Source organism: Equus quagga, chromosome 6, assembly GCF_021613505.1.
Source record: "Equus quagga isolate Etosha38 chromosome 6, UCLA_HA_Equagga_1.0, whole genome shotgun sequence".
Lineage (NCBI taxonomy): Eukaryota > Metazoa > Chordata > Mammalia > Perissodactyla > Equidae > Equus > Equus quagga.
The window spans coordinates 123134212-123160643 of NC_060272.1; the positions used below are offsets into that span (position 1 = coordinate 123134212).

The 26432-nt window shown below is 40.5% G+C and overlaps 1 protein-coding gene across 1 annotated transcript in view; it reads right to left on the bottom strand.

The window, feature by feature from the left end:
* ELAVL2 (ELAV like RNA binding protein 2) overlaps positions 1–26432 on the bottom strand; it is a 71234-nt gene that overhangs the window by 23764 nt on the left and 21038 nt on the right. The window contains exon 3 of the mRNA XM_046664876.1: positions 12800–12903. Coding sequence (XP_046520832.1) covers positions 12800–12903 — 104 coding nt within the window. The remainder of the gene's footprint in view (positions 1–12799; positions 12904–26432) is intronic.

The window sequence follows — 26432 nt, forward strand, 5'->3', positions numbered from 1 at the left end:
GCAGAGGCCTCTCAACAGCCAGTGACATATCCATTTCCACTGCACTCTGCATTCACTCATCACACATCCAAATAATGGGCACAGAAGGTAAGTGCTGTCTCCCGGACTACATGATGACATCAAGGACCAGACGACATCTTGTCATATTTTGGCACTGCTCCAACTTTTAGCAAAGCTGACCGGTACATACCAGATACTCAAACTGCTTACAGAATTAGTACTTATTTAATTACTCATAGATAGCGGCTAGCCAAGATTGTATACCCATTATGCATAGTCTTAAAAATCAATTTGCAATTAAATGTTTTTTAATATTACATTTGATCTCCTCGCCCTTTCTGAGGAGGGTAAGGAGAGAGGGAAAAAAGCATATGTATGAACATTAATAAGTGTTAAAGTACATGACCTTCACTACAAACTTGGAGGCTGACTGTTGGTCTTGTTATAGTTCCATATTATGTAATAAGGCCCTAATGGGATGGACTCTTGAAGATGAAATAATCATTCTGACTAAAGCTTCAATAGACTTTAAACAATTATTCCTCAAACTTCCAAAGGAAAATTTCTAACAATCTTTCTCTTTAAACAAAGGATATTTTATTTCAACAATCCCCCTTCGAACACCTGTTGTAAATGTGAAACAGTCTGCAACCCAAACCTATATTACAATAAACCACAACAGTCTGTTGTTTTGGGGCCTAATTTGACCCAATTGTCAGGGATCTAGCACGTGTGTACGTGTGTGTGTGTATACGCGAACAAAGTTAGGAAATCAACTCTTTCAAGGGTAGCCTGGGTTGAAGTTCTCGCTTGGCACGGACTACACACTGCTAAAAAGGGGGTGGAGGGCACAGGAACAAGAAACATTTCGGATTGTCTATGATATTTCTTATCTCTCAAATAGGCCTAGTTGGAAATTTGCGTGTGAGACACACAGCTAATATGATAAAGGGAAAGAAGGATAATAGAAATATTATTATAAGCCCTCCCCAGAGCCAAAGAAAGTTTTACCTACATATATTTTGTGGACCTGACATAAGCTATACAATTATGAAAAATTTATTCAACAGATAATTTAAAAGGAATAACCCCTGAAATATTACCAAATGCTTTATAACTTCAAACTTACCAAGATATTTTTCTCTCAACATGATTAGACATTAGAGAATAATCACAGGGAAGGCTTTTATAAATGAACTGATTTACAGGACTAATAGTTTCATTCGAAGACAATCCTTCATTCTCCAAATATCTATTAGAAACCTGACCTGTATATTCCCCCAAACAGCTTTAACGAAAGGTAATGACTGTGTTCCTAAAGCCTTCTGTATGACAGTTTTGAAGATTTTACAAGAAAGAGGGTTTTAAAGGAAAACACGGACAACCTGAATGGTACACCATGAAGAGAGCGATCATTGCCACTCATAGAACCACTCCGGAAATTTAAAGAGGGGCAGTAAGGAGGGATAACCACCTTCACCTTTGTTGCAAGACAAAGTGTTCTGCTTCAGACGAGCAGAAGCACCTCGCTTTACCTTGAGAACGCAGTCCTGCGGTATTTAATTACACTGTCGAGAGCACAGAATGGTCTGGCACCGTGCCCTTTCCCCGGGTCTCGCTGATGGATAGCATCAATAACATTCACTGGCTGTAATTAAACCGCCAAATAGTATCCCCTTTGCCACTTGGTAGATCAATGTTCTTTAATACTCAAAGAACAAAGTACAAAGGTGAGAGGGGTGTTTTTAGCCCTCACCTTCACAGTTCATTTGACTTTGAGCACCAGAGGAGCTTGCAGACAATGCATATTTCACAATTCCCCTAAGACACTGCTTAATGAAGAAGAACACTAAGGAAAATCCTGCAAGTTGGTGACAAGAACTTATTAACCCATTTTTACAAACCTGAGTAGAAGGCAATAGTATGCACTGCTTTCACGTAGCTCTGGGACAAAATTCAGTTTGTAGACCAAAAGGTTTATAAATTAAGGCACCATATAGCAAACGTCTTTTTTCTTTAGATATTTATAACATGCCATGTGGGGGAGTTCTTATGATAATAGAGCAAATGCCCATTTATTCCAAACCTGACTAGAAAGTTAAAATATCCAGATACCAGGGAGGGGTGTGGTTAGGAGCCTATAAATATGAGACAACTTTTTAATGCATTATAAAAGCAGCTTCCATAATCTAAGGATTCACAACCATCTTGAATCATATCGTTCAATTCCCAATCTCTATACTATGAAATACCCATTTCAAATGAATGGGCCCCAGAAGAACCGTACTGCAAATTCCCCACTTTCAGGATCAAATATTAAATGATGTTTACATACTTGTAATGCTAAAGTATTTAATAACATTCAAATGCTCAGAAAATGAGTAAAGTGTGTGTGTGTATGAGAGAGAGAAAATATGTATTATTTCTTAAGTAAGTCCAGCACTATATTCATTAAAAGCATATCTGTTAATCAAGGGCATTTCAGATCGTTTATGATAGAACCCATGAATTAAAATCTTATTTACATGTAGATTTGTTTTGAAACAAGCGCCACAGACGTATCCAAGTGCAAATCATTAAGGTCCACTAAATAACGGTTCTCAGGTCAAACCACCACTTGTTAAGAATCACCTGTAGTGGTTGTTAAAATACAATTTCTTTGGCCTCACTCTGCAGATAACCAGATTCAGCAAGTCTCGATTGGGGTCCAGGAATACTGCCCTTTATCAAGCCCTCCACTCCATGATTCTGATGAACACTGAAGTTTTGGCAGTCCCTTATGTCAGGGGACTTTAAATAGGTAATCCTCAAACTGTGGGGAGTATCTGGGTTTCTAGGAGAGCTCCTAAAAGTTAACAGAGGTCAAGTCCTTCTCCTGCCACCCACTAACGTTCTCCCAATGAGCAGGACAGATTCCCAGTAGCTTGAAATGAATATGTGTGACTCTAAATCACAAAATACAAAAACGTAAAATAAAACAAAGTCCATAAAAGCCATCCAAAGGTATTTCCAAGAATCAGACCGGCTGGATGTGGCTCAGCTGGATTAGGGAGCCCATCAGCCTGGCCAGTTTCTGCAAAAGGCTGCTGTGCTGGATTTTATGAGGTTGGCGGCGCGCTCAATGACTCCAGAATCTCTCTAGGAATATGAACACGGTTGTTTGGGTAAAGCAAGCAGGAATAGGTGTATTTCTAAACAGTCATTTAACAAAGTTTGTGGGAACTAAAGCTTTTTCTGAATTACCAGTCTCCAGGATCATGCAGAAGTTCTGCTTTTCCTTGCCCTTCTCGCTGCTCACCTGAGGGTCATTTCATGACTCATTAGCAACCCCAGAACCTATGCAGGATTAAACTTCTCATCCCCCTGGAGGGAAGTAACCTTACACTAATGACCAAAAACAGAGCACAGCAGCATGATTTATCGATTTTTTCCAAAATCCATGTCTCTGTAACACAAAGTAACTAAAGCAATTTTTTAAATATCCAACAAAATTAAACCAAAGAACTAAACATTGTGACTTACTTTCTTCATTGTAAAAGTAGCTTTTTAATTCCTCCCCAACTAGATTTCTAAAATACAACTTTAATATAAAAAAGGAAGATTGAAAAATATTGAATATTCTTGATCCTCTCTCTCTGAAAGTAACAGGCCAGCACGGTACTTTCTACCTCTAGATATCAAGCAAAACGTTTCACAAGAACTGTGTATCCTGGTACCATCTCCACCCTTTTACAAATAAGAAAACTAGACCAAGAGAGCAAGAGCTGAAAGCAAACCCAGGACCCCTGACTCTCGGTCCTGATGTGGCATCAAAGGAGTTCCTCACAGGGAGCAGCAGACAACTAGCAGATGTCTTGTACTGTCTTCAAATTAGAGCCCTCTCTCTTGCTTGGCCATAAACAGTACGTCAAGAAACTTCCCAAAGTAATTCTGATGTAGTATTTGTGGACAAGAACTGATGCTAAAGGCAACAACAGAAAATCTGGCAGAGGTGGGAGGAAAAGAAATGGACCACACAGGTTTTTCTAAAGAGTCCATACAAATTAAGAGAGACAAACGCACTTTTCTGTAAATTTTAAACTAGCATCTAGGACTCGCAAGAACCTACCAGAAAAACATTCTTGAAGAATGGGTAGTCTCCTACAAAGCAGAGATTCAGAAGGTTACTATAACAATTCCTTCACTGTCCAACGACCACTGAAATACTTAAATTGATGTTAACTCACCTATCTGCTAAATATGACCTCCAGATACCAGTTTTCTTCTCAAACTGGAGGTCTAGCTGTCTCAAGTGACCGTCTGAAAGACAGCAGAACTTTTTCTACCACTAGGCACGGCTCCACTCCCTCGCACCTAACACAGATCTGATTCAGAACGTCTCAAGGATGCTAAAAACCCTGAATTAAGGGCCCCAAGAGAATATTCAGTTTGTTTATAGTGGTACCTACAACCGGGTCCTAAGCAAAACACTTGAACATTGATAATGTGAGATGGAAAGGAAACAATAAACGCTACCAGCACCAGCCAACGTGACGTCCATTTCTGGTCCCAGAGTATTATCAGCTATATCATTTTCGAACAAGGCCCTTAACTTGAGCTGCATTTCATTGGTCAAAGGGAGCATTTGCCTGCAAGAGACTATTGTTGTTTTTGCATGAATCCAGAGGCTAAAAGTCCTATGAACATACTACAAAAAATAGATACAGCAAGGAATTAAGGGACCCTTCTTCAGAAGTCAGCACACCTATCTTTAACCTCTCAAGTAACTTGGCAGAATAGACCGAAGCCACCAAACTGAGCTAGTAGTTCTTCTCCCAAGGCATAAACGTAGGACAATGAGCCCTGCCCTGCCCCAAAGAGTAGGAGAGGGAAGCAGACAAGTGCTAAGGGTGCCCTGCAGAGACGCCTTTGCTGATGCACATTTATGCAACAGGCAGGACGTGGAGGCATGCTTGAGGAACACAGCAACCTAAAACTCTCTCCTAAGAAGGATGGATTCAGTCAACTGCTCAGACTCCACCACCACCACCACCCCACCCCATGGCTCACAAGCAAGGATGGGCAGGAAGTGAGCCAGGACACTGCCACCAGGAGGCCCCCTCCTCACCCTTCCCTCTGTGCAGTCAGCCTCTGCTCCAATAATTGTGGAAAAGTATCTAGAGAAAAGCAGTTCAGAGAATGCCAAGTTATCACCCTCTGGGGGTTTTCAAAGGTCCAAAGCCCACTCTGGAGACAGCCTGGAAGAAGCAGGAGTAACACAACAGGCTTGAAGTCAGGACAACCAAGTTCTGGACCCTGCTCGGCCACCCACCCCTACTCTCTAGGCTGCCCTAGATAAGTAACAACCTCTGGGGCTTTTTGTGTTTAAAAAGAAAAGAAATCAAAGCTGACAATGGAGCATTCTACAAAACACAAGATGGGTATTATACAAATAACACATTACTCAAAAAAACCCTGCTGGGGCTGGCCGCATGGCCTAGTGGTTAAGTTCAGCATGCTCTGCTTCATTGGCCCAGGCTGGGATCCTGGGCACAGACCTACAACACTCATCGGCGGCCATGCTGTGGCAGTGACCCACATACAAAATAGAGGAAGCCTGACACAGGTGTCAGCTAAGGGTTAATCTCCCTTAGCGTGGAAAAACAAAAAAAAATCTGTTATTCCTTATTTCAAATAAGGATTGTGTACTGGACTCAATATAGATCCAGGAAATTTATTTAAATGCATTAAAGAGTTTCTGATAATCAGATATAGCAAAATACTGTCAAAACGTGGCACACGGCTCCAGAAAGTTTCAGACCAGGAGTCAAAAATAAAGTTAGAAAGACATGCACTTGGTCTATATTTTTAAAAACGCAAAGAAATCATTTACTCAAAGTTCCCATTTTTGCCTCCACTCCTGGGATGTATTTTCTCAACTTTTCTCTCCCTCCACAGACGTCTGACCAGCTAAATAATAATTTAGGCTAACACCTCAAAAGTTATTCATTAACTTGAAGCCTGTCCCACTTTTCCAAATTTGGTCAAGGTAAAAGGTATATGATGATCATTTCAACACATGTTGAAATGAGGGGTAATGTATATGTGGGGTTTAAATACAAAGCAGACCTTCTCCTAATAAATACTCAAATCCAACCCACCACTGCTCTGCTCAAAACTCTTTGGTGGTTCTCCTTCAGAACTAATATAAAACCCACAACTCCCTGGCCTGGCACCCCGACCTTTTATGATCCCCAAATGCTCTCAGGCTCATGTCCACATTACTCCTCCATCCTGCTTTGTGCTCTAGCTAATTCTATCTGGTCCCCCTAAGATCTGCTTTCAAACTTCCTTACAAAAGCATAAACTCTCGGGCCCAGCCCCATGGCCAAGTAGTTAAAGTTCTGCATGCTCCACATCAGCGGCCCGGGTCGCAGGTTCAGTTCCCAGGCGCAGACCAACTCCACTCACCAGCCACACTGGGGAGATGTCCCATACACGAAAAAATAGAGGAGGATTGGCAGAGGATGTTAGCTCAGGGCAAATCTTCCGGGGGGGGGGGGGGGGAAAAAAAAAAGCATGAGCTCTCAGCATTACTGCTATTATAAAACCCACTTGTCTCAAACACCCCAGAACGCTGCTGCAGATATATTAACCAAGCACCCACCAGGTGGCAAGCTCTTAGTCTAGCATGGCTTTCATTCCAGCTTCCAGGCCCTTTCCTTCTCTACAGTGGGGAGTCGATTGATGCAGCATCTACAGAGTATTTCCTAACGGTCAGAAATAAATTTTCTAAAATAACAACTTAGAATGATAAATTAAACCAACCCCATCCCCAGTAATCCTGTACCAAAAAGAAGGCTGAGTTAGAAAAGCGTTTCCCAGCACCAATTTTACTGTGGCTGCTAAACTTTCAACAGTGGTAACGGGAAACCTCAGGACAGGGCGCCACATCTCGTCACTAACTCAATCATTCTAAATGATAACCAAGTGTCTATTAAAAAATAGTTACACCTTTTCTTGATTCTGCAATTTGGCAGACCATGGAAAGTTTAAAAAAAAAAAAAAGAGAGGTGGGGGCTGGCCTGGTGGCGCAATGGTTAAGTTCACATGTTCCGCTTCTCGGCGGCCCAGGGTTCGCCGGCTTGGATCCTGTGTGTGGACATGGCACTGCTTGGCAAAAGCCATGCTGTGGTAGGCGTCCCACATATAAAGTAGAGGAAGATGGGCATGGATGTTAGCTCAGAGACAGTGTTCCTCAGCAAAAAAGAGAAGGATTGGCAGTAGTTAGCTCTGGGCTAATCTTCCTCAAAAAAAAAAAAAGTTAAAAAAAATAAAAGAGAGAGAGAGGCACTTAATATGCACTCTCAGTCATGAATAATTCATTCATTTTACAGATATAAATGGAAACTTAAATGTTTACGAGACTTGTCCAAGATCACACAGCCAGCTAAGTCACTTCAGCCACGTCAGAGAGGGTAAGGTTTCAGAAACATAGTTCTATATTCCTTCTCTATTAAGCGCATAGTTCATGCTAAACAGAAAAAAAAAGGTCTGCGAACATGACATTTACTAATTAAGAAAAGGATAGGCTAGTTAGGAAATGGTATAAATTTAACAAATAATTAAAAGCAATACAGTAGCTTAGAATAAAGGTTTATTAGCTTTATTTAATTGCTTTCTAACAAACTGAACACTTTAAGGGATATTACTATTTGTAATTAGTATTCCAATTTTTTAACAGTTTTTCCATATGTGCTTAAATGATAGTTTAATTATTTTAATATGAGAAATTTCACACTAATGTATATCAATTAATAATTTTTGAACAAAGGTGAACTTTAGCCTGATCTATGAATGATTAAGAAAAAATCTGTTTAATCAAAAGTAAATTTAGAGGGCCGGCCCAGTGGCACAGTGGTTAAGTTCACACCTTCCAATTCAGTGGCCCGGGGTTCGCCAGTTCAGATCCTGGGTGTGGACATGGCACCGCTGGGCAAGCCATACTGTGGCAGGCATCCCACATATAAAGTAGAGGAAGATGGGCACGATGTTAGCTCAGGGCCAGTCTTCCTCAGCAAAAAGAGGAGGATTGGCAACAGATGTTACCTCAGGGCTAATCTTCCCCCCACCAAAAAAAACAAATTTAGGCAGTTTTTCTATGCTGGTAGTATTTCCAGACATGGTTTTTCATTTTTGTGAGGTAGAGAAGACACGGATTTCTAGGGGTAGTACCGATCAATAATAATGGAAAGTTCTATTCCTTGAGATAACAGCTCCTACTTTCAGATAAAGCAAGCCCAATTTTGGGAATAATAAAATTTCCTAGGCCCATAGTAGAAGGGGGAGAAGCTGGCAGAGATGCTGGAAGACATCTATTTCACTGCGTATGTGATAATAATCTATTCATACCACTTGATGGGGGGAAAAGTCTTCAAGCACTTTCGGAAATGAATGATTTTACTCTGCTAATCATGAATTTAAGTCTGACACCATTAACCTAGGCAAAAATACATTTTCCCGTAGGAGGAGAAAAAAGGTATTGGCTTGAAGCCGTAAGTGTTTCATACACTGTTCAGATTTTATCAATACTTGAGACCCCCTAAAAACAAAATGAGGGAGAAAGACCATGAAGCCTGAACACAGTAATCACAACCACAAAATGACGGGTTCCCATGGGGACCAGAGGGCTCTTGATGAGAGCCCCTGGCATACAATTTTGACACTGCCATGAGAAGATTTTTTTCCACCTGGACACCTGAATTGGGCATATATACTACCTTTTCACTACTCTCTCTAATGTCAGAAGTTAAAAACATCTTGAAATGGTCACACGCTATTTACCATCTCAGTATCAGAGACAACATGGACAGGCTTTACCATCATATTGCCTCCAGTGCAGTTCAGGGAGGGTGTGACATCACCAGCAACGTAAGCTCCTGGGACATGAACCCAACCAGGGAAAAAAGTGATCCTTAGGAGAGAATAACTACTTTGCAACTTTAATCTATGAATGCTACTACTTAAAATAAATATCTTTCTAACATAAGGTGAACATAATAAGTTGTTCTAATTCCTAAGCATGCTTTTAAGTAAAGACCGTATGAACTACTTTTTATTCTGAGTGCTAAACTATCACTCAGCAGGCTCAAGAAAAATCATGGTTAATATTCCAGTTAAGAGAATTACCTGCAAGAGGATTATCAACGTAAAAGCTGGTAACAAACTGAACTTCGCATGCAAAAATACCAAATATTCAGCAAATCGGCCTATTCAAAAAAGGCACATTTTGGTAGTTCCTAAGTGCTAGATCTTCGATTTGCTGACAAAAACTACCTGCGTAAGCACATTAAAAAACAGATTTCTGCATCTCATCCCTGGACACTGATCTAGTAGGTCTGAAGCGGGTCCCCAAATCTGTATTTCTAACTCACTCTCCTTGTGATTCTGATGCAACCAGGTTTGGGAATAACTGCCTTAGGATTTCGTACAGCCTGAGGGACTCTGCTTCACTCATTGCAGAAACACTGAATATTTGTCATTTATTCAACATACCATCCATCTATTGAACAAAACCCTACTGGGCTAATACTATTAGGAAGCCCCAGGAGAAACTGCTAAATAAACCACGTCTCACAGTACTTGATTCACTGTTTCAATATCCCAATAACTAGGAATTCTAACAAACATATAAACGCTAGGTGGATTAGAAGACGTAACAGAAACCTGAAGTCGAGGAGTACACAAACACTAGTATACTTATATATAATGCATATATTAATTAATCTACTGTACCTTTCTAAAGGAAAGCATGGTGTCATGGTAAGAGTTTTGGTGTCGGTATCAAAAGACAAGGAGTTGAGTCACAGCTCTGTCCTCAATTGCCCGATCTTAGTTAAACCATATGACCACAGAGGTCTCGATTCTTTTATTGGGGGCAGAGCATAGTGCTTAAGTCTAAATTATATACGAGGCCCTTCAATCCCCAAACTTCTGCGGTTCCTCATGGATAATAAGAACATATTTCAAAGAAGGGGGAACCCAGCTTGAGTTGGAACAGCCCAGCAAGGCAGCAGCTGAAGGAAGGACTTCGGATGGGCTCTAAAAGATGGGCCGGCCACCATTAAACTAAAATGAGGGGGAGCTACATGAGCATACGCACCGAGGCTGGGAAGACAATCAGCTTGCAAGTGAAGAGCCAGTCTGACTACCATGGAGAACAGTAATAACACTGGGTAATTCCAGAGTGAAGCCAAATTACATGGTAAAAACAGTAGGGAAATACAAGAGAATTGTGAGTGCAAAGTAACATGAGGAAGGTGGTGTTTTTGTAAGATTAGCCCGACACCAAGATGGACTGGAGGAAGGGAGAAAGAGACTAATTTATAGAATAGGGAATAGGAAAGCTTAAATGAAGCTTCCAAAAGGTACTTAAAGCAACGAACACTAGAAAAACCCAGCTCAAGATGCTGTATAAGAACACAAACATGTCTAACTGAAAATAAGAAGAAAAAAAAAACAGACAAAAATGGTGCTATGTAGTTTTGGAAAATGGTTTGCTTTGCCTCAAAGAAATGTGGGCCAAGTTGAGGATACCAGCTGTTATCTGATATTTGTGCAGGAACCAAATGGGGGCGGGGAAAGAAGTAGCTGGCTGCTAACCCAGCACCCCCACACCATTTCAGAAAATCAGAAGAGAAGTAGCAGATGTCACAGTGTAAAAGCCACAAGGCATCACTGTCCTTTCTTCCACGTATTCTGCCTGAGCAGCTGGGCCCTGAAGAGAAGGCTGGGTGATGGACAGTGAGGAAGCAGCTGTCACCAATGGTCTCAGTGCAGGCCATGGACATTTCCTCTGTGGTGACCTGTCTCCTTTGCATTTCTACCTTCTTGCGGACCTTACTGCAAAATAACTGACTTTTAGCAAAAGAACTGACTCACTAGAATGAAATAAGGGTGGTTATTTCTGGAATTTGTGGAAAAAAGGGTGTGGCATGTCATGGAATGAGCCATCCCAACCATCTATTCCATTTTCTTCTTAACCACCACTTAGGACCTCAAAATTAAGACAAATTAGGAGCAATCCTCGAAATCAATTTAAGCTGGGGAGGCTCCCAAAAATCTGCAGTAGGATAGAGTGGACACAAAACAATCTGAAGGTAACTGGATATTGGATGTTCTTTTTAAAAGCACTTGGTTATTACTTAACAGTGCTAGTAAAAGGTTAATCCCTGTGACACCATCAAAAAGTATGGACAATTAGAAAAAGCAATCCAGATTGAAAAACCAATGTCAAAACAAACTTAAGTCTCTGTGATCTTAAATGTATTAGAAATCTAATTTTTCCCCCTCAAATTTCCATAATATAATAACCAGTTCATCTTCTGACTGAAGGGTGAATCTTTTCATAGGACATTTTCTTGATCAATATACATGTAGAATTCCTGGACATCTTACACCCAAGTATGTTTGGGGATCAACCGCATACTGTTTCTCTTAAATGAGATAGAGATGGGAGGTCTTTTTCCTATGGGCCAATAAATATAAAGAATGAGATGTCAAAACTACCCAGGGCTAACAAATTACCTTAACTGACAATTCTGAGAGATGCAACTTTTAAGCACAAAGATGACACTGCATTTCCAGATACCTGAAAAAATGAGCAGAAATCTTCTAGACAAGTCTCTAAGCAAGATGGATGCCACAGTCAGCCTTGACTAACTTCCCCTCACCACTTCAGGCTATAGTCTGAGATGACTTCTTAAATCAAGGGTGGAAAATAGGTTCCAACTTGAGTCAATTGATAGAAGTTGTCTGGAACACTATTTTGAAAAATATTTGGAAGCCACATCTAGGCTCAGTGAGAAAGATTGCCATGATTGATCGGCAATGTCTGCGCTGGGCAGGAGAGGGAAAATTGATGGCACGTTTACTAAGTTTGCCAGTGGCAACATCCCTTTTATTTTCTAAAGGAAAAGAAATCTATACCGCAAATTGGATTAACTTCTTCTCCAGAGAGAATCTACATCAGAATTGTAAAATTTCACAAAAGTGGAAAAACATCCACAAAATTATTTACCGTTTGTCTTGAGAAGGAAAACGTAACAGGAAAAACAACCTGCGTGGCATGTAAGCTCTTTTAGTCAGTCTCCTCAAAGCAAGCTGAATCTGTTAAGACACAGTCAAACCACAGCCCCAGCCCTTACAAATCCAGCTGCCACCTGTTTTTGTATGACCCCTGAGCTAAGAATGGTCTTCACATTTTCAAATGATTGGGAAAAAATTAAAAGACTACTTTGTAACATACAAAAATTCAAGTTTCAGTGTCCATAAATCAAGTTTTATACGCTCACAGCCCTATCTTTTAGTTCATGTAGTGGCTATGGCAGCTTCAAGCTACAACGGCACAGTTGAGAAGTTGGACACAGACTACGGCTCACAAAGCCGAACATATTTATCACCTGGCCCTTTCCAGAGCAAGTGTGCCAAGCTCTGTGCCAGAAGAAACAGTCTAAGGTTTCCTCAAATCATAAGGCAAGTAATTCTCTATAAAGGAAGGAGATTTAATTCAGTAGACTTTAAAAAGCACTTCTTTTCAAGAAAGTTGCCACTCTGTCCTTTGTTAATACACGAGTGATAACATATAGCACTCGTGAATCAGGTTTCCCCCAGAATGCAACAAACACAAAAAATCCCACTGTGCTTCCCAGGAAAGCACCTATATGGGCACAAAATGAATAAAGGAAAGAACTATAACAGACCTTTATGTTTCTTAACCTGTGTTTTGCAAGTAAATATAAAAAAAAAATTGTAAACATACTTTTATTGTTTTGGTTTGAAGTCTCAATCCATTCAGGGTGTTGATAGCCTTCTCTGCATCCTTGGGGTCGATGTAGTTCACAAAGCCATATCCCAAGCTCTGCCCTAAGGAAAGGGAAGGGGAAAAGGCAGACATTAGTTCTACACCGATGACAGAGATGCACTTTCATTCTGGCATATGGTCTTGTCATTAACACCAGCATATTTTCTCAATAGTAAAAAGAAGTCTACATTAATTCTTCTAGAAATATACACGTGGTCTTTTTTCCACCTTCTGTCTACTACATTTGCAAGTTTAAACATCAGTTAGAACACAGCAAGCTGTGCCATTTAAAAACACACAAATTCCCAAAGTGTCCTGGCTGAGCCCGGCGCCCAGCAGTAAGGCAACATGCAGCTTCAGAAACTGTGGGTGCAAGTCTGTGCCGAGCTGCTGAGGGGGCGTCACGGGCACAACTTTTTCAGCTTCAGTTTCCTGACCCATAAGACGGGAAGGTGGTAAGCATCAACCAAGAATCTGTCAGTGCCCCGTACACTGTACCCTGACAAATTTACAGCCTTTACCAAGTACAATTATCTCAGAGTTTAAAAGGTGAAGAATCGTGTGTGCATGCTCGTATATGTATATGTACATTTACTTTACAGGAGGGTTTTCTCACACAAACTGAATCCAATTTTCTAAAAGGAGTTGGATGACCTAGATAAGGAATATAGGGAAATATGAACAGAAAGATTTACAACGAGGACGTCCAAGCCAAGGAGAACATGTGGGAAAGGAAGAAAAGAGAGCACAAACAAAAATAACAAAACAGAAAATTTGGGGGAATAAGAGTTGCTTGAAAATAAGTCTTTTGTTGTTTTTCCCTGTCATCTGAGCCCTCTCACCCCTGACTCAATGATGTCCCAACTCTCAAAAGATGGGAGGTATCAAGGGGTTGGAATCAACAGAAAGCACACATCAGGACAGTCATGAGACCCAAAACGACGTCTCAGTCAAGGAGGGACCACATGTACGAAGGTGGTCCCAGAAGAGCAGTACCATATAGCCAAGGTGTGTAGTAGGCTATCTACCATCTAGGTTTGTGTAAGCACACTCCATGATGTTCCCACCATGACAAAATTGCCTAACTATGCATTCCTCAGGACGCACCCCTGTTAAACGAAGCATGAGTGTAAAGCCAATCCTTAAGGTCTCAATTTTTCAACTAAGGGAAAGTTTCTCCATTTGAAAAGGGGAGAAACACTATAGAAAGGTGACAAAAATGGACATAAGAAAGGTTCAATCTACTAAAAGTCAAAGCAAACTAATTGAGGCCTTCCTGGACGATGCCCAGTACAGGTCTAAATGCTTTTTATTAAATACTGTTTCACATCAATTTCCTTTTCTTGATGGAACACCCTAGGTCCAAGTGGTTATGAATGCTGGCATTTAGAACAGACACTCTGACGTGGTTCCCTGTAACTATTAAAAAAAAAAAAAGATCATGCTAAATACAGTACCTAATAACCATGAAAACTTGCGATTGTATCTTGGGGACCACTATCAGAATTCGGGTGTTGTACACTTGAAACGACAATATGTCAACTACGCCTCAATTAAAAATAAAAGAATTTAGGATAATCATCGCTAACTTACGCCCTCTTATCAAATTGTATTTTTTCCTGTTTCAAAAAAGGGGGTGAGGGGAGGGCTCAAACTAATGCAGTTCTTTATTTTTCTCACACTAATCAGAGATTTTGTTTTACTCAGAGTTCTGTTTTTAAAAAACCACACATGAAACCATGGCATTATAAGTAGTCGGCTTTTCACTACTTTGACAAACATTTATCATGAGTCTATTGCATGCATAGTGCCTCTTATGAAATGTGCTGCACTTCTGCTGTCACTGAGCAGGATGCAAATGGGTGGACACAACAAAATCTGCTCAGGGAAGTAGTTCATGACAGAAAGAATACAGGCTTTGGAGACAGCCTCACAGGAGCTCTAATTGTGGCTCAGTGCTTCACCAGCTGTGTGACTTCAAAGAAGCTACTTAACCTCTCTGACTCGCAACTTCCTCATTTCTAAAATGAGAATGATTTCTACCCTACAAAATTACAGAGGCAGTGATGAGATCTTTCACTACTGATGGAAGTAGATCATTCTAGTTAAAAGATAAAGTGAGGAAAAGTAACAAGATAACATATATCTACCATATGGAGTTTACGTGTATCCATTTAAAATTAAATCAGGAAGATGCTACAAATACAATGGGGAAAAGAAAGGCAAGCCGAACGTTGTGTAGTTTTGTCACATTGCTATTCTATAACAAAATAAGTCAAATTACCAATTGTACCAGCATTAGGAGTCCATTTCTCCCGTTGTCTGGCACTACCCTCACACCTGCATTTTAGCAGCTTCTAATCAAAGTGCTTTCTCAACTTTGCTTGCACACTGGAATCATCTACAAAGCTTAAAAAAAAGATGCCTGAGCCCCCCTCCCAAAGACTTTCATTTTGTGGTCTATTACAAAGCACTGGTAGTGGGTGATTAAAAGCCTGGCGACTCTAACATGCAGCCAAGGTTGAGACTCACAGTTTTAATGGTGAGAGAGAAGCCGGGGCTACAAATCAGGCTTCTGGGAGCCCTGAGAACAGGGCCAAGTGCTGACGGTCCAGGCATGTGAAGACACTCTGCAGGGAGGACTGCCTTTTTACAGATGCATTTTTAAGATATAAGTGGATATTTCTTCTAAAATTTTCATGTTATCCATCACTTCAGAGAAACAGTTTATTGGCCTGTTGAGGGTGCTCTTGGGCACAGCAAAGCCCACTGGAGTTGGGTCACTGAGGGAAGTGAAAAGTCTGTGTCTGCTGAGCTGTCTCCTGCTCTGGCCTCTGAACTCTTACTCCTAGCACACTGTAAGCACTCAAAAGCTTGCTAAATGACTGAATGAGAAGCATAGCGGTGTTATATATTTAACCAAAAATCTTATCTTCAACATCCCCATCAGACGGCCCATCCATTGAATGGGTCCTTGACCTGAACCCCTCAAGGAGTCATGGCTAGCTAAAATAATGAGTCAGCCAAATTTCTACTACCTGTAAGTTGAGTACACTCAGCCAATATTTATCCCCAAATGACCTCTCCTCCACGAACAAAGTCTCTCATTTGCTTAGTCGCATTATTAGAAGAGCACAACCCATCAATTAGAATGTGTTTGATGTAAACAAAATTTTACTAGTATCCTAAGCAAAATAATATGAAAGAAGATATTTGCTGCGAAACGGCTGTATCCCCAAATCCACTGTAGTAGACACATTAACATGCTGGCACTGGAACCACAGGCAAGTTGGGAACTTCACAGATTTTCATTTTAAAGTGAGTTAGTCAAGTCAGCAAACATTTACTGGATGCTTATATATAAAGGCATCACAGATGACACCACGACAGGCAAGTCTCTCCCCATTCTCACCTTTCAGCTGTGTGGTGTTTTACTGTTTAAATTTAGCCTCACATTTAGCATGTGACATACTCATATTCTTCTCCTGGAAGAAAGAAATGCTATCTGAAGCTGGACAAGGTCAATCGGCTTCCTCAAATAAAAAAAAAAAACAGGTAGGAAGCAGTGGTCAGGACTTGAGTCCAGGACTGTCAAACGCTATGCTCTTGTCCACTCCAGCACAGCTAGTTTATATCTGAACTCAGACCATCTTCAATATACCTGAAGTATAATATAACCAGGCACTTTCTAACAGGGTTCTACCAAAAAAAAATTGTTTTGAGACATCTGTCCACTGTCTCAAATTCCTGTACTTCTTGTGCAAATATCAGTTTCACTATATATAAATTTCTATGTTGTTATTCAGTCCTATGACAATGTAAATTTCATCTTATTTATATAGTGCCTATTTCAAGTTAATACAAGTAAGTGCAGATTTTTTAAAAAAATAAAAGTAGTAGCAAGTCAAACATGAAGAAAAAATACTTAGCCTGGATTCAGTTTTTCCCACTTTTGTATTCATCAGCCAGTAACAGTCATAAAGCACGAGGGAAGGCTTAGAAACCAAGCATCATTTATCCATATCTTCCAAGTCTATGTGTCAAATCATTCTGAATTGTACATACTGACAATCCCAAAACCAAGAATCACATCTTTAAAAAGTTTATCAACTTCTACATTTACATTCCAAGTATAACCATTACAGAAACCAACATGATTAAAAGAAAATTCTAAACAAAATGACATAGCAAAGGCTTTTCCAAAAAAAGCCATCAAGACAAATAAACCATGTCTTTAGAAGCCAAAATATTCCTCTGGTAACTGAATAAGGTTATCAAGAATAAGGTCAACATCACTTGTTCCCAGCTCTCCTAACAAGCTACCCATAGTCTCATGCTCTTAGGGACTTTAGAACCATTCATCTAAGCCTTGGTCCTAACAGCCATGGCAGCGAGTCTAGAACTTCCTATGGAGGAAGCTATCTGAACAGTTACACAGCCTAAGACCTTCATGCAGGTACTGAATACTCCAGGTCAATACCGCATGTCAGCACAGGTACTCTGCAGACCATGTATCTGAATGCCTTTTGTTTTCATCTTCCCTTTTAATCTAATATATATGCTACAGAAAGGGACCCCTTCTTCACAAGAGATAGAAAAATCACTTGGAAACTGCTCCTGGCATAAGGAGAAAGTTATAAACAAGCTGCTCAGAACCAAGGTCAAGCCATGGACAGCACTGACCTGAAACACTCCACAGGCCTCTGAATGGGACCAAGGCCCACTGACAGCTGGATGGGGTCAGAGCAGGAAGAGAATCCGTTTGGAGACCAACTGCTGGTGGGAAACACAGTAAACTCCAATTTATCCCAAACTGTGCGTAATTCAAAGCAGCGGCCATTCCCTTGCCACCTACGCTGCTTTTAACAGCACACTTTAATTAAAAATTTAATTGCATATTTTAATTAAAAGTACACAATCTTCTGGACCCATTTAATTCAAAGGTCACTTTATTTAGTCTTTTCCTTTTCAAATTACTACCAATGTTCAGGATATCAAATTACCCCCTCAGGTTTAAAGGTAAAGGCAACAGACTGCCATAATTCTTGATTATAAACCTGGTACATTAATTTTATCCAACCCATATTAAGTGAGATCCCTCTCCACATGGAATTGTGGAAAATAAAATTCCAGGTTAAAAAAAAGTCATCCTACATAGTTCTCACCATATTTAGCATTCATTTGTTCAACAATGATAGACAGTCTACTTTTTGCTAGTCCTTGAGGATACAGCAAAGACACAAAAGGTTCCTCTTCATAAAATTTACATCCTGGTAAAAAGAGACAAAAAACCAAGTTTGACACCGTATTAGAATAAGGGCTAAGGAGACAAAAGTAGAGAGATGATAGCGGGGGGTGAGGGGTCGGAGTGGGCCTCATCCTGAACGTAACATCTGATCCAAGACTCGAAGGACGCAGCTCACAGTCTAATAAAGCTTTGCAAGTGGCCTTATTTCAGGGTGCGTCCTACCACACGGATCACATGCTGCCAGTTCTACCAGCTAAATCTGCTCCTCGTCCCCACTCCCTCCGCATTAGCACTGGTCCTCCTATATTATTTAACTTGGATTACTCTACAATAATCCTAACCCATCACTCCTTGCCTAGACTTCTATTAACTCCAAAACCAGTCATCCTCCACCATACTGTTGTTGGGATAGTCTTCCTAAAAAGACAGATTTGATCATGCTCTGGTTTCCAAGGTCATCATCAGCTTCTTGCTTACTTCTGCTACTCCTACTCTTAGATCCTAAAATGCACATCGAGTTAAGTTCCATGTGCCTGGAATACATTCCCAACTGCCCAACTCCCATCCATATACCCTTTGGGACTCTCTCTGAGACCAGTTCCTGGCAGAATTCATCCCATGCCCAAAGCACGCTGTTCAGTGCTCCTCCCTAGTCTTTCCAGAGCCCTTACATTATATCCTTTTTAGTACATCTGGGTGTTGAGACAATTTGGATGCTGTCCCCCCCTCTTTAGACTATTGAGCAAGGGTAAGCTGAGCACAGTTCCTGAGACAGAAGACCCCAGCACAGATTATTAACATGCTCATTGAAAGGATGAATGAATGAACGAACAAGCTAATGAACAAACAACGAACGAAGAAACAGCCGTCTGCCTTCCAGGAGCCTTGGTTTAGGAGAGAGATGACCTTACAAACACGCTCTCCATGTCCCCTCACTGCACCAGATGGCTTACAGAACAAAGACAAGATGCTCAAACGTCACAGTATTCTGTCTTTATAAGACAGTGATGTGAGATATATTTTTTTACACAGTTGATGTAAAATTTTTCCTATGAAAATTTTCTACAAATACCATTTAAATGAAATCTCAATTTTAAAAAATAATGTCATCTAGAGTAATTTGATAGATTTACATAAATCTGTTTCACAAATCTGTAAGTATGAATTATGGGATGTCAGCATATAATTTTGTTGAAAGTGCTTTTTCACTAATATAATTAAGTCTGCCGAGACTATTCACGTACAAGTCAAATAAAATGCAGAGTGAATTCTGTAAAAACCTGGTAGTTGAATCAACAATAAAAGGTGACTCTGCTGATTGATGTGTATCTATTATTTCATTTAGAGCAGTAGTAATGTTTTACAAAATAAAAAAGGACAAAAGCAGCATGAAATCTTTCTTAAAATCCCATAGTTAGCAGAAACAGGTCATTATGGCCCTCTCTGACAAGCAAGACTATTTTCAACCTGAGGTCTAATAACGTAACACTTGGGAGAAAAAAACAAATTGAAAAAATTCAGTCTCCAAACACGGCCCCCATATAAAACTGTGTCCCTTAACAAAAGAGTAAAGAATCTGATTTAGGAAGACAAGTTTTCACACGAAAGGGGGAACACTTTTTGTTTTTACAGACAGATCCACCCCTTTGCCTCAATGTAGCAGCCTTCTTTCCTCCTTCCCCAAACACACAACAAAGTTGCAAACATATTGTATTTCTTCAGATGGACTTTCTGTTCCTGGGCACTCGTTGTGTGTGTCTGTTCAGACAGGCTGTGCACTGCAACTCTGGCACCAAAACAACATGCACCAGACTTTACAAAGGAGCCTTCTTAATATCTCAGATCCCATATGTAACAAAACCATGTGGGCACCACACATAAGGGAAATGTTTGAGAGAATCTTACAAGGACAGAGGAATGCAATCTTCTCTAGTCACGTTTCTCGGCAAATTTTAATTCCTGATTTAGCCTGAGTCTCCTCAGATGCAGCATGCCATATGCAGTAGGTCCTTCCATTTAAACACTCAGCTAACTGAGGTCAAATTAAACAGGTCCTCCTCGCCGCCCTCTAATGAGTAATATCAAATTGTGAGCCAGAGGACTGGTGAGATCCTATTACTCCAGACCAAGCCAGCCTCCCTGAAAGCTGGGAGCATTTTTACCAGCTTCCCAAAGGACAGTACCAGGGATTATCACAAGGATGGAGAATTCAATCTAGACGCTCACATAATACAGAAAACAGATGGTTCACTCGAAGACTCATCTTCCACCCAAATGCTAATAAAGCTGGCCCGAGACTGAAATGCCCCAATATTTTTAAAGGGTTTGCAGGATTTCACAGATATATTGAGATAATATAGAAGAGTTTAAATCCTAACTTTTCTGCTGAAATCAAAGTTGTAAATAGTGATCATTTAGTAAATATTACCTAAGCAGCCTCATTCTAGAGGGAGCAGTTAATGTCCTCAGCACCAGGGTATTTTCCTCTCAAGTTAATTTTAATGGCCATTTCCGTCCTCTGATTATGCAACTGGCAAAGCTCTATTTTCCTATAGTTTCAGTCCCAGTAATTATGAATCTGCTGGCAATGCAGCACGACCTTGCTTAAGTTGGCGAAACTATGGGTTCTCAATACATCACAATTTCAGACATTAAGAACTCCCACACAAGTCAGTCCTAGGCTATGGAGTACAGCAACAGCATATTAAATCCTCTAAATTCTAGAGTACTGCATATGGGGACTAAGATGTCTTACATCCAAGACCAGCATGATTAGGAAAACGGACCTTTATCTAAAGCGGGAAAACAAACCAATTCCTCTAGTAAACACATCTTACGATAAGACTTTAACTTGGAGCAGATTCCCTAACTTGAGAGAAAGTGAGTGAGGCATTGGAGCATCACCACACCACAGTTAAAACAAACGCCAGTTCTCATCACTGATTGATTGAGGTAGTTGCTCTAAATGAAAAATCAGCAGTTCCACCTTCAAACACTGGAGCTGCCCCCGTGATAAGAGCAAAAGCCAAAAAACTGTCAGTTGGCCAGAAAGTCAGACCCTACAGCTCAAAGTGAGGACAGTAACATACTCTGAGCTATGGCAAAATGTACTTCCAGTGAAAGATCTGAGTTTGCTGCAATATTCTCATTTCTTTGTTAATTATAATTAACTTTATACAGATTTCCCCACAGACACACACACATAAACACACACAAAGGGGCCTGCCTTATCTGCTTTACCTTGTGCTCACTTAAAAGGCAACAAAGTTGTTCAAGTAAATAGCAAGTGAGATGAAGGCAAAGGAACTGTATTCCTCAAAATTTTATTGTGGTAAAGAGAGAAGCCAGATGACAACCACCACAGTAAAAAGGGCATCTGCTGTTGCTTGCAATACCAGCTGGTGTCAATCTACACACACACGCTCACTCACATGGGCGTGCAAATCTGTAAGCAGTCCATCGAAGAGCAGGGCAGCTTCTTAATGTGTTTCTCTCTTTGTAAAGGATCATTTTTTATTCAGAGATTGCAAGAAAAAAATTTAAAGGCCCTAAGAACTATAATTAGTTGAGTGCCCTTTCTGGAACTGTGTCAAAGAGTCTTGCAAACCACTATGGAGAGCTGTCTGTTTTGTCCAGAAGAACGGGAAACATTCGTGAGACTATACAAACCCCACGAGGTCCACGTGGTAAAAAATTCTTGTTAGAGACGATAAACTTCCTTCTTGAACACATAATGGTTTTTAAAAAAAGATCTCTCCCTCACCCAAAAGTTAAAGGTTCACCAGCCAAAACCTTCCAATGTGAAAAGCTCGGAAAGTGTGTGGGAAAAGTGTGTTCCCACTGCCCCCAAATTGCTTCTATCTAGCCTTCTGGAAGCAAATAGCACCACTGCCTAATTATAAACTGCTATCAAGCAAGTGATGAGCCTTACATTCCATATATTCATATTTAATTCTCACAACAAAGCTCTGTGTAGATACATCTGTACCCATTTTACAGATATAAATTTGAAGGTCCAGAGATGCTAATCAACTCTCTCAAAGGCACACAGCTAGCTGGTAAATGGCAGGTAGGTTTCAAAGCCAGGAGTGACCTCTCCAAACCTGGTCTTTCCGGCATACACTTCATCGCTTTTGGCCATGTTTGGGAATTATTTTGAGGCAGGGTCCTGTGCACGCAAAGTTCACAACTTTTCAACCAGAATACTCAATCTCCAAATACATCTGCTTTTTTTTCTTCTTGTTCTTTTCATGTCATCGATTGACTGGAACTTCACAATCCTTTCTTAATCCATCAAGACACTATGTATAAAGGAAAAAAAAAACCCAAAAGAAAAGGAACACATCCTGCAGGTACACAAACCACTTAAGCCCTCAAAACAAATCCATCATTACAAAACAGATAGAGATATCCACATTATAAAAACATTCATTTAAAACAGGACTTGATTTGCATACTCCTTTTCCAGAGACTCAGAAAGCAATTCTTATGGCTAAAGCCAAACATGTCTGCTACTGCCAAAATCGTCTCCCACACAAGACACTTCTCTCGTCAGCAGATTGCATTCAAATGCTTTTGTACACGTAGTGTGGTTTCCTCGCTGAAGAAAAGCAGGGGGGATCAATCCCACATGGTCTCTGCCCTCTGAGATCTTAGCTCAGAAATGCAAAGCGTGGCAGTGAAGAGGGCAGATGCAGATGCCTAACGAGCATGAACAGCCACCATTAGGCACTGGGGGTTCAGGCTTTATCAGGACGAACTTGACAAAAGAGAAGTATTTAGTTGGTTGAAACACAGGGGATGAAATTTAAGAGTTTGACAGAGAAATGAAGGAACCAGGCACATGGAGAAGAGCTCATCTATCAAGCGGAGGAAAGGAGATGGTCAGACCAAAGCACGCTGAACAACAGAGGTGTGTGTAGGAAAGGAAGAGACCCTGAGAACAGGGGCGCCCCCGTGAAGGTCAGGATGCACCAAGAGGGAGGGACAATGACAACAGACACGAGAGAAACCTAGGGAGGTCACCTCTGGGAGACTTGAACAATCACTGAGGGATGCAGATCTAGGATCAAGGAGTCCACTGAGGAAGAAGTCGTGACAGCCCAGAAAGGGGACCTGAGCCAAATACCTTTCAAGCAAGTCCCCAGGATCTCTAACAGACGAAAATTAGAGGATAAAAATCTCTTTCACAAATCCCTACAAATTGCCCCAGTCCTAAATGGGTAAGCTCTCATCTGGACAAAACCCAGCCCAAATCTTCTATCCTTATTCTCCTATTCCGCAAAACCTCCTGCTCATGCTACCGTCCTCTAAGCCTCTGCCAAATGCACCCTTAGCTTAGAATGAGCACGATTAATGTTGGGGCCCAGGGCAGCCCACCCCAAAATATCCCACAACGGCATACTGACTATTTTGAATTAAAGTTACATTGGAAGCAAAAAGGGCATTCTGACCCTCCTATCTCCATTCCCCCGAAAGCAGGAAATCCATCTCCCATGGGAAAGGGGCTCTCCCTGCATCCTCAGCCCCAGGGCTGGGGGATTTGGGCTGAGAAGACTGCAGAAATGAACCTTGCTAATTTACTATCTAAAATCTAAACTCTGCTTAAATTCCTAATACATACGTCAAATGTAAGTTCTTTGTCCTGTCAATTCTTCACAAATTTATTGTTCCTTTGTGTAAAAGATATACATACTGTCTGCTTTGGTCACTGTCTGAGCATCATTCCTTTATGATCTCCAGTACGTACATACTGAATTGGATTTTTCTCCTGTTAATCTGGTCTTGTGTCTGTTTTCTTATTAGTCCAGCCATAGGAACACAAGAAGGGAAGAAAGGGGATTTTATCTGCGCCAACATTAACTCAATCCAAGTCCCTTTTCCCCAGAATTGAACTTTCAGACCAAGTACTCCATTCCTTGAGTGGGCCTTCCAGAATAAGGGCCAGGATTAGAGTCAAGGCAATCCCTCATGCCCCAGGAAAATCCGAACTTCCACGGCATGCTAACTTCCCACCTTCATAGGAGTACCGAGACAAGGAACGTCTTGAACCTAAAGTTAACACTCAGAGATTAATACAGAGCACCAACCCAAGAGCCTCTTAAATATTCATCACTAGGTATCTAACTAGTATGGATAGCCCCAGCCACCAAAAAGCAAAACCCAAGATGATGCCCCAGGGAAGGCTATAATTTTGAGACCTCTTTCAACATCATCAGAAAAAAAGTTTCAAATAAAGTAAAAACACATATCATTTCACCTTCTTATCTGTATCACTGATAAAACATCCTCCATATACATAAGAAAGCTTCCACCTGGGGACAACTCTCCACTTTAGTTCATTTTATTTCAAAAAGACCGACCATAATTAAATTAGTGATATTTTTAGCAAACACAAAGGAAGTAAAATTCCAAAGGACATCCATTGTCCCCAGTTGACACAAAGATTTAGGTATAAATAACATGTGATTTTCCTTCTCTTTGTACAGGACATTTTGTTTAGTTTATATTTAATAAATAAAAGTAGTTACATTTTCCAGAGAATATATGAGGAACATGTTTTTTTCCTCCCCAATTTAAAATAGTCACACAAAGGCAGTGATTTTTATACTCAGGAGAGATCCCCAAACAGACCAATTGTGTTTCGGCACTTTAGGGTATAAATGCTGACTGTGAAGGAAACGTATTGAAATACTGCAGACACAGCTTCAAGGGCCTCAAGAAAGCACTCTCTGAAGCAGGAATGGGAAAGAATCCAATGGAACACAATCTACAGAAGAAGGCGAGCAGTACATGGTCATGGTTTAAAGGCGGCAGGTTGGATGGGAACCATGGCCACAAATTAAGTCAAAAAGGTATCCTGACAGCAATTAATATCCATTTTGTTTTTGCTAAGGGACAGCTATGTTACAGCAAACCACTCTCAGGCCACAAGGTATTGTGCCCACCAATTTACAGATGGCTTCTAAAGAGAAATACACAATGGTCGACCTCCTATGATTGCCACATTCGTATCACACATAAGCATTTCTTACAAAATGACCTGGTTTAAAAGTTGAATAGATTAGCTATCGTAATCCTTCAAATTTAAAATTCACATAAACACTCTGATTAAGAAACAAATGCTTAAAAGATTTTGCCTAGACCATGACTTCTTAGCACACAAAAGTGACGTGGCCCTGTCCACATCAGCATCACAGCCAATGCACCATCACATTCAGGCTTAGCTTTTTCCACTGACTAAAGTATATTAAAAATGAAGTATTCAAATCATAGATTCCACAACTCAGTACATCTAATCATTAGTGCTGACCCTAGATACATTTTTCCCATGAAACAGCAAAAACCTAAACACGAAGACAATCCTTTTATCTTATTACTATTTCTTGTCTCACGTGCTCATGAATCTATAGCAGGGTGGAGGTAAAAAGAATTTTATTCAAGAAGAGCACCTCAACTTTAACTCATCTCAGGAAGTTTTAAAATGATTCTTTCTTTCACCTGCTATTACCGAACTTAGTGGATTACTTGCTTATTGGCATATCTGGGGCTCACTCCTGGGGAAGATGCTGTTTTTGTGGCAGCAAATTAAATATTATTAAGGACTGTCTGATGTGGGAAGTAACTTCTATAGACAGAGCTTCCAGGCTATTGGGCCACATTACATGGCAAACTCATTACTCATTACTCTGCAAACTCATTTCAAGATTAGAGCAAAGTCAGGTGACGAAAGCTATCTCATTCAGAAGAATCCATCTTTTTGCCACAGTGTCCCCCAAAGAAAAGGGGCTAAGAGTTTAGGCTTCCTGCTAACTAGCCTTATTGACCCTGAGACCTAGATCTGATAAATTATCCCTCATCTGGGAAAAAAGCCGGACTAAAGACACCCTCTAATGCTCGCCCCTGTAACTCCACCATCTACCTTGCCCTTGCTGGGAAAGCTTCACAAATAAATTCAGACCTGTGCATTACAATCAAGCATGTTAAAGAGCTTCCTACGCTGTAGAATGCTATACAAAACGCTGGGTATTCAATTACAAAGACACCACTCAAATGAAGATTTCACTAAACACTAGTCTTTCAGCTCATTCCAATCTTCAACAGCCTTTAGTGTCAAGGAGTTTTCCTATTTTGTCGCTGACAATTTCTTTCTTGCTATTTTTACAAAGGAACAGGGGACTAAATAGTTATACAATACAATGTAATCTCCTTTATTTTAGGAGAAACTTGAAAAATCTTACTCATGCTGCCAGATCACTTACTAGTCAAGCTCTACTCCCAGATACAATACAACCTATGAAGTCGGCGCTCATTCTAGTCCTCCTAGTAAACACCAACACTACT